Source organism: Myotis davidii, unplaced genomic scaffold (genome assembly GCF_000327345.1).
Source record: "Myotis davidii unplaced genomic scaffold, ASM32734v1 scaffold540, whole genome shotgun sequence".
NCBI lineage: Eukaryota > Metazoa > Chordata > Mammalia > Chiroptera > Vespertilionidae > Myotis > Myotis davidii.
In genome coordinates, this window is record NW_006292916.1 from 1,076,634 (window position 1) to 1,086,377 (window position 9,744).

At 37.9% G+C, this 9,744-nt stretch overlaps 1 protein-coding gene across 1 annotated transcript in view; it reads left to right on the top strand.

Annotated features, from left to right (window-relative positions):
- The window catches only part of PRPF4B (pre-mRNA processing factor 4B), a 55,504-nt gene that overhangs the window by 27,797 nt on the left and 17,963 nt on the right, over nucleotides 1-9,744 (top strand). The window contains 2 exon segments of the mRNA XM_006766427.2: nucleotides 3,688-3,761; nucleotides 5,121-5,211. Coding sequence (XP_006766490.2) covers nucleotides 3,688-3,761; nucleotides 5,121-5,211 — 165 coding nt within the window.

Consider the following 9,744-nt stretch of genomic DNA (forward strand, 5'->3'; position numbering starts at 1 on the left):
TGTTTAATGAGACCATGGAAAATTGTATTTCCCCCAAATGGTCAGAACAATATTTTCAGTTCCATGTGTCCTTTTCAAAACTTGCCCCTCCTCAGCAAGGAGCAGGGTCTGTTTCCCCTCTTTTGGAACCTGGGTTGCACTTTGAGGCGGACTCGGCCTCAGCAAATAGAATGAGGCAGCATCTTACCACATGATATCCGAGACTGGGTCATAAAAGGTGGTGATAGATACAGGGTCTCTCTCTCTCCTCTCTCCTCTCTCCTCTCTCATCATTAATGTTTTTCTCTCTCTCTCTTTCTCTCCCCCTCTCCTTCCTTCTCTGAAATCAATAAAAATATTTTTTTAAAATATGCTATATATACTCATCTGTATGAAAATATCTTTACTTTTTATAACTGTGGTTTATTCCAATGAAATGAATGTGACATAGTTTATTTAACCTGTCTTCTAATGGTGTATATCTGAGGTGTGTCCAGTTGGTTATTCGTTGGAGAATTAGTTAGAATAGTGTTGTGCATTAAGTCATTTTCTTTTTATGCTTGCCACTGTACCTTTGAAATGGTTTCCTAGAAGTGGGATAGATGAGCCAGAAAAGTGAATGAATATATAATTTTTCTGTATATTTCTAAATTCCCCTCTATAATGGAGGTACAGTTAATTGCCATCCACAACCAATGTCTGAATGCTTGTTTATTGAGAGCCTTATTAACAAAATGTTGTCATACTTGGAATTTTTAGCCCGTCTCATAAGAGAGAGATGGTATTTCATTGTAATTTTAATTTGTATTATTTTTTTCCAAGAACCCTTTAATTTTTTTTGCCCTAATTTTTATGGATTTATTGGACTTTTTAGAAGAGAAATAGATATAGACCTATATCTATAATGGGGATATTAATATTTTGAGGTTTAAGTTAAAATTTAGAACTTAATTTTTATTTTTTTAAGTTTTTTTTTTTTAACTGTTTTAGAAAGAGAAGAAGAGAGAGAGAAACATTAATGTGTTACTGCATGCTTCCTACCAGGGAATGAGCCTGCAACTGTGGCATGTGCCCTGACGGAGAATTGAACCAGCAACCTTTCTGTGCATGTGGGATGATGTCCAACCGAGCCCACACTGGCCAGGGCAAAAATACAATTTCTAAAGAGGAGTTTTCACTTTAATACATAATCATGTTGGTGAAAGAATTGGTATTATATAGTAGAACTTTATGAAATACTAGAGGCTTGGTGCACAAATTTGTGCACTTTGAAAGGAAATTAATTAGAAGAAATATTTTAGAGGCTCGGGAGGGAGTGCAGGAAGTTGGCTCCAGGGCATGTCTGGCCTGTCTTGCCCAGTCCCCATTGGGGCTGGCCGGCAGGGGAGGGACTGCAGGAGGGCTCCAGGGTGTGTCCGGCCCCTCTCACCCAGTCCCAATAAGCCGGACCCCAGCAGCAAGCTAACCTATCGGTCAGAGCATCTGCCCCCCTGGTTGTCAGTGTGTATCATAGCAAGTGGTCTAGTGGTTGACCAGTCAATCAGACACTTAGCATATTAGGCTTCTATATATATATAGGCCAGTAGCCCGGTGCATGAAATTTGTGCACATTGAAAGGGAATTAATTAGAGGAACGTAATTTGGACTCACTATCTTAATATCAATAATATGTGACCGTGAGGCAGTCCGCGTTTCTGAAATTCAATGACATGAATTTTAGCTATTACTTTGCCAAATAAATGGACTTTATAGATATCATTTAAAAGAGCATTCAGCTTAATATTAAAAACTCTGGCTACCAAGTCAGGTCTGTTTTCAACTTTTTGCCAGTGTTGTAAATTGTTTGCAATATCTGCCCATTTGTGGTTGCATGTCATGGTTATGAATAAATTGGGCTTGCCATACTTCGTTACAATTGCCATAGCATCCTGATATCGCTGCTGCATATTTTTGGGACCACCCTCAGAAGATGATGGAAGTATTATCATTTTACCATTGATAAAACGGCACATTGTCATTTTCAGATCTAGATTTGAGATAATCCATCAAACCACTATATTTTTCAACTCTCAACTTAGATTGGTTTGCTTTGATGAAATTTATCCCATTGGTCTCTATTTTTTAATATGAAATCACAATAAACTGTTGAGTTAATTTTCCTGCATTTAAAATAGGATTGAACGTGTCCCGCACAGAAAGATGAAATCCATAATACTGCATTGGTGTGACTCGTGTCCTTACATTTTGTCTAGTATTTTTGTCCATTACACTGTTGTCTCTGAGTCTTAATGCAATACCTGTTCCCCAGCCTTTTTCACCATGTGGAAAAGAATAGGATATGTCATTGCATCTAATGTAGGAAACAGGATATTGATTCGTTTCATTTTAGTGGTATTTGGATTATTGGGATCTGGTTTACAATGCATGAACAAGTCCCTTTCAAAAGGAGGTTCTCCATCTTCGTTTCTGAATATGACAGCAAGCTCGGTTACACGGGGAGAATTATATCTACCTGGGTCACTGTTATGCTCGGATTAATCGCCATTGTTACCTCTGTGGGAGCAATACCTTTTGCTGCTGCTTCAGATTGGGCTTCCTTTTCTACCTCATGTAGCATCTTGTACGATTTTGTTAATTCATTTATTTCATGCATGAGGTTGTTGATGTTGATCATGAGTCTTTCTGAGCAGCCCTGGTTTTCTTTTTAAATATGCCAGGTAATTTGGAAAACGTATATCATTTGGACAGACTTTCCCTTTGCTACAACATTGAGTAAATTTCCCATTGGATGGTTTTTCATGAGAGAAATTTAGTGATAGGCAGAATTCACATTGAACAGTCATTCCACCACAACTATGTTCGAGAATTGCATCCTCATGTACTCTGTTTTTGCTGAGAAGACGCCACATTCTGTTGCAGGCGCCACCTTCTTTCAAGATCAGACGCATGCTGCTCTCCAGACACTTTCTGTTGATAATGCCAGCATCTTTCGGCTACAGAGCTACATTATATCAACAGTTGTTCTTTAGACATAATCCCACCTCGCCACTGTCACTGGGGGTGGACTTCCTCCTCCCTGCTGTCAGTTTCCACAGCTGTGATGAGGAAGCTGGGGAGACCCAGGGAGCCACACCCTCCAAGCCACCCTCTCTCTCTTGCTCTGCTCTTCATCCAATGGTCTCCTGCTCTGCCAAGTCCTCCAAACCTCCCTGTCTCCACCGGCAAGGTCCCAGGAACCCATGGGCGTGTCTAGGTGCGGGTGACCTTGGCTCCCCTACTGGTGAAAGTCCTAGGAACCCGCGGGCGTGGTTTGGCGCAGTAGGCCTCGCCTCCCGTACCGGCAATGGTCCTGGGAGCCAGCTGCTTCGGCGTAGCCTCCTGGGGTGCCTGACACCTGCGAATGCAAATTAACCACCATCTTTGTTGGATTAATTTGCATAGTCACTCTGATTTGCTTGTGGGCATGGCTTGTGCCAAGCAGAGGGACAGCTAATTTGCACGTTTCTCTTTTATATAGGATTCCCTTTTAGTAAAAAGTGGATGGCTTTATACATCTTAAGTGTTATAAAGTGATTTTAAGTTGATTATTAATGAAAAACTCACGTACAAGAAGAAAAAAAGTTTGAATTGCTTTTGGTGTTTTTTCATTATTTGTACTTAAATTTGTATCTATTCATTTTTCAAATATTAACGTTAATTTCCATTAAGGGTCAGCTCAGAAAAAGCTGTTGGCACCTGATATGTTTACAGAATCTGATGATATGTTTGCTGCATATTTTGATGTAAGTAATTTTAAATCATAACACAGCTATTAAACCAAAAATATAGACAACAAATTTGTATTTGTGTGTGTGTGTGTGCAGAGAGAGGGAAAGATAAAGAGATGAATAGAGCAAATTAATAAGTGTTAGCATTTGGATAATTAGGTGAAGGGTACCTGGAAACTCTTTGTACTAGTTTTGTAACTTTTCTCTAATTCTGAAATTAAGTTACAATTTTAAAATAGGTACAGCAGAATAGTTTGAGAGCTTCATGAAAGTTAAATGCCTAATGACTTAAAGGTATAGTTAATTTTTTGAAACAACTTTTTTCTTAGATTTACAAACTGTGTATGTGGGGGGGCGGGTAGTTAGGTGAGACAAGGTGATATCAGTAATTTACAGGCCTTTATTAAAACAATTCACTTTGTGCTTTTATATTGTACATGATGGAGAACTTAAGGATTTGGTGCCTAATGAAGTTTATTGAAGAGTTGAAAATGTTATAAGGAATGGGTTAAGAAATTTTGGTCCTTTAGTCATTTTTATCAGTGCCTTTTCTTAAAAATGTTTTAAAACTAATACTCAAAAATAAGGAAACTTGAGAAATAGGAAGCTTTGGTAAGAAGAGGTAGGAAGGATAAGCATATAACAGAATTTTAAAATGGAATAGGATAAGCAGCCAGTGCCCAGATCCCAGCAGACGTTGGTAATTAGCTTAAGTAATGTATCACATTCATGTTTTGCAAAAGGATCCCCCCCCCCCCAAAAAAAAAAGGATGGGTTAAGAGAGGATAAAATTATTATTGAACCATCATTTGTCTGGTTGATGTTAAGGCACCTTCTGGATATCTTGGAGAATGATGTGTGATAAAGACTCTTCAGAAGTACCCTATACTCTTTAATTTCCCTTGGAGGTTTAATTAGTACAGCCAGTGACCTTCCATACACATATATGGGAAGACAAGCAGGGGTATTATATGGACAAGGCAGTAAAAGATGTGAAAACTGGTAGAAGGGAGAGTTGTACACTTACTGTTAACCGAGTGCCAATCTGTAATTTTTGTCCTCTATCAATAGCTAAGGAAAATCAGATCTGGTTTGAGTTTTTATTTTTATTTATAATGTCTTCATCATATTCCCAAAAGTTTTTAAAGATACTTCATTACTTTTTTCCCTAAATGATATTATGGTAATGCAGAAGACTGATATTCATATTTCATCCTTGTCACATTTACATGAGTGACAGTAAGAGTTTATTTAATTTAGCATGAAATGTCTTATTAAATTATAGCTGATTCACCCATTTTTGTTTAAAGAAAGTTCTTGAAATGTCAACCTGATTTAGTGGGTAAATAGCTAATATTGCCTCCTTAATTTTAGAGTGCTCGTCTTCGGGCTGCTGGCATTGGAAAAGACTTTAAAGAGAATCCTAACCTCAGGGATAACTGGACTGATGCAGAAGGCTATTATCGTAAGTGCACAATTCTTATGAGTTTTATGTATGTATGTATGTATGTATTTATTGTTGATAGGAGTCTCCCATTTTCTCCCTTTCTGCCCCTCTTCCCCCAACCCCTGCCCCACCTCAGGCCTTCCCCATACTGTTGTCTCTGTGTATGGGTTATGCATATATGCTCTTTTGTTAATCTCTTCCTATCCCTGCACTGAGATCTGTTATTCTGTTCCATGTATCCATACCTCTGGACCTATTTTGTTCATCAGTTTATTTTGTTCATTACATTCCACATGGTATTTATTCTTCTCTAACTGCCTTATTTCGTTAGCATAATAATCTCCAGGCCTATCCATGCTATCTCCTGGGGTAAGAGCTCCATCCTTTATATAGCTGCATAGTATTCCATTGTGTAAATGTTATTACAGCTCTTTTATCCACTCATCAATTGATAGGCACTTGGGCTGTTTCCAGATCTTCACAATTCTAAATAGCACTGCTATGAACATAGGGGTATATATATTCTTTCTGATTGATTTTTTGGGATTCTTAGGATATATTCTGAGAAGAGGGATCACTGGTTGAAATGGCAGTTCCATTTTATATTTTTTGAGGAACTTCCATATTGTTTTCCACAGTGGCTGCACTAGTCTGCATTCCCACCAGCAGTCCATTAGGTTCCCTTTTCTCCACATCCTCGACAGCACTTGTTGTTTGTTGATTTATTGATAGTAGCCATTGTGACAGGTATGAAGTGATAACCTTATTGTTTTAATTTTCATCTGATGATTAGAGGCATTGAGCATTTTTTAATGTCTCTTGGCCATCTGTATGTCCTCTTTGGAGTGTCTGTTCAGATCCTTTGCCCATTTTTAATTTATTTGTTTGTCTTTTGTTGATTTGTGTGAGTTCTTTGTATGTATATTTTGGAAATTAACCCCTTATCAGATATATCATTGGCAGATATGTTCTCCCATGCAGTGGGCTCTCTTGTTGTTTCGTTGATGGTTTCTTTTGCTGTGCAGAAGCTTTTTATTTTGATGTAGTCCCATTTGTTTATTTTCTCCTTAGTTTCCCTTGCCTTAGGAGATGTATCCATAAACATGTTGCTACGAGAAATGTTTGAGATTTTGCTGCCTATAATTCTTCTAAGATTTTTATTGGTTCACGGCTTACATTTAAATCTTTCATACATTTTGAGTTTATTTTTGTGTATGGTATAAGTTGGTGGTCTAGTTTCATTTTTTTTGCATGTATCTGTCCAATTTTCCCACATCGTTTATTGGAGACTATCTTTACTCAATTGTATGCTCTTGCTTCCTTTGTCAAAAATTAATTATGCAAAATGGCTTTGGTCAATTTCTGAGTTCTCTGTTCTGTTCCATTGATCTACGTATATGTCTGTTCTTGTGCCAAGACCAGGCTCTTTTGATTACAGCGGTTTTGTAGCATAACTTTATATCCGGTAATGTATTTCCCATGCCCTTGTTCTTCTTTCTCAAGATTGCTGTGGTTATTCAGGGTCTTTTGTGGTTCCATATAAGTTTTTGGAATGTTTGTTCTAGGTCTGTGAAATATGCCATTGGTATTTTAATAGGCATTGCATTGAATCTATAAATTGCTTTGGGTAGTATGGACATTTTAATGATGTTGATTCCACCAGTTCATGAACATAGCATATTCTTCCACTTGTTTATAATTTCCTCTTTCTCTTTTTTCAACATCCTGTCATATTCTGAGTACAGGTCGTCTTTTACCATCTTGCTTAAGTTTATTCCTAAGTATCTCTTTTGTTGCAGTGGAAAATGGGATTTTTTTTTGTTTTCTCTTTCTGAAAGTTCATTATTGGTGTATAAAAATACCATCGATTCTGGGTGTTAATTTTGTATTCTGCTACATTGTCAAATTCATTTATTATTTTATTTTATTTTTTAATATATTTTTATTGATTTCAGAGAGGGAGAGAGAGAAACATCACTAAGGAGAGAATCATTGCTCAGCTGCCTCCTACACTCCCCCTACTGGGGATTGAGCCCAGAAGCCAGGTATGTGCCCCTGACCAGAATCGAATCTGAGACCTTTCAGTCCGCAGGCCAATGCTCGATCCACTGAGCCAAACCAGCTAGGGCTGTGCAGTTTCTTTTTAAAGAGGTTGTACCATCGATTCTGGGTGTTAATTTTGTATTCTGCTACATTGTCAAATTCATTTATTATTTTATTTTATTTTTTAATATATTTTTATTGATTTCAGAGAGGGAGAGAGAGAAACATCACTAAGGAGAGAATCATTGCTCAGCTGCCTCCTACACTCCCCCTACTGGGGATTGAGCCCAGAAGCCAGGTATGTGCCCCTGACCAGAATCGAATCTGAGACCTTTCAGTCCGCAGGCCAATGCTCGATCCACTGAGCCAAGCCAGCTAGGGCGCCAGATTCATTTATTAAATTTAGGGGTTTTTTTTGTGGAGTCTTTCGGGTTTTCTATGTACAGTTTCATGTCATCTGCAATTAATGATAATTTTACTTCTTCCTTTCCAATTTGAAGCCTTTTATTTCTTCTTGTCTGATCTCTGTGGTTAGGACTTCCATTACTACATTGAATAAGAGTGGTAAAGCAGACATCTCTGTCTTGTTCCTGTTCCTAGGGGAAGTTGTTTTAGTTTTTGCACATTGTTGTTGGCTGTAGGTTTGTCATATATGGCCTTTATTATGTTGAGGTATTGCTCCCTCTAATCCTATTTTGCTGAGAGTTTTTATCAAAAATGGGTGTTGGATTTTGTCAAATGCCTTTTCTGCGTCTATTGATATGATACTATGATTTTTGTCTTTCAGTTTGTTTATGTGATGTATCACATTTATTGATTTGTGAATATTGTACCAGCCTTGCATCCCTGGAATACTGATAAATCCCACTCAGTCATGGTGTATGGTTTTTTTGGTTTTTTTTTTTTGCAATCCTTTATATTTTTGTGGGGTCAGTTGTTACTGGGTCCTGTTTCTTTCTCTCTTTTTTTTTTTTTTGATATATTTTATTGATTTTTTACAGAGAGGGAGAGGGATAGAGAGTCAGAAACACTGATGAGATAGAAACATCGATCAGCTGCCTCCTGCACACCTCCTACTGGGGATGTGCCCACAACCAAGGTACATGCCCTTGACCGGAATCGAACCTGGGACCTTTCAGTCCGCAGACCGATGCTCTATCCACTGAGCCAAACTGGGTCCTGTTTCTTGATGAGACTGGCTAAAGGTTAATCAATTTTGTTTATCTTTTCAAAGAACTAGCTCTTGTTTTTTGTAAATCTTTTGGCCCTAACCGGTTTGGCTCAGTGGATAGAGCATTGGCCTGCGGACTGAATGGTCCCAGGTTTGATTCTGGCCAAGGGCATGTACATTGTTTGCGGGAACATCCCCAGTGGTAGGTGCGCAGGAGGCAGCTGATCGATATTTCTCTCTCATCGATGTTTCTGAGTCTATCTCGCTCCCTTCCTCTCTGTAAAAAAATCAATAAAGTATATTTTAAAAAAAATCTTTTGTATTGTTTTTTAGTCTTTATATTCATTTATTTCTACTCTGATCTTTATTTCCTTCCTTCTACTTTGGGCTTTTCTTGTCTTTCTAATTCTTTAAGTTGTACAGTTAGATAATTTATTAGAAATGTTTCTTGTTTCTCGAGGTAGGCCTCTAGTGCTATGAGCTTCCCTCTAAGGACTCATTTCGCTAGTCCCATAGGTTTTAGGTTGCTGTGCTTATATTTTTATTTGTTTCCTGGGAGTTTTTGATATCTTTCATCTCATTGTTAACTCATTCATTGTTTAATAACATGCTACTTAGTCTCCATATGTTTGAATGTTTTTAGTATTTTTACTCTAGTTTATCTAATTTCATGCCATTGTGATTGAGAATATGCTTGATATGATTTCATTCTTCTTGAACTTGTAGAGACTTGCTTTGTATCCTAACATGTGTATCTTTGAGAATGACCCATGTGCACTTGAGCACACACACACATTCCTATATTGGGTGCATATATGTTTTTACCAGGGTTACCTGGTATATCCTCTTATTGGATCATGTAGTATTATGTAGTATCTTTATTTCTTGTTATGGTCTTTATTTGGAAGTTTGTTTTGTCAGATATGAGTATTGCTACCTCAGTTTTGTTTTCATTTTCATTTACATGGAATATTTTTATCATCCCTTCACTTTCAGTTTGTGTGTATCTTTTGTTCTGAGATGAGTCTCTTAAACAGCATTTATATGGGTCATGTTCTCTTATCCATTCAGCTATCCTGTCTTTTGACTGGAGCTTTTAGTTCTCTTATATTTATGGTTATTATTGATTAGAGGCCCGATGCCCAAAATTTGTGTAAGAGTAGGCCTTCCTTCCCCCGGCTGCTGGCACCAGCTTCCCTCTGGCATCTAGGACCAGGGCTTCCCTCTGGTCACCAGCAGGCACCCAGAACCCGGTATTCCCTCGCAGCCTTGGCATCGTCTGGAAGGATGTTTGGTCTAATTAGCATATTATGCTTTTATTATTATAGATAGGTACC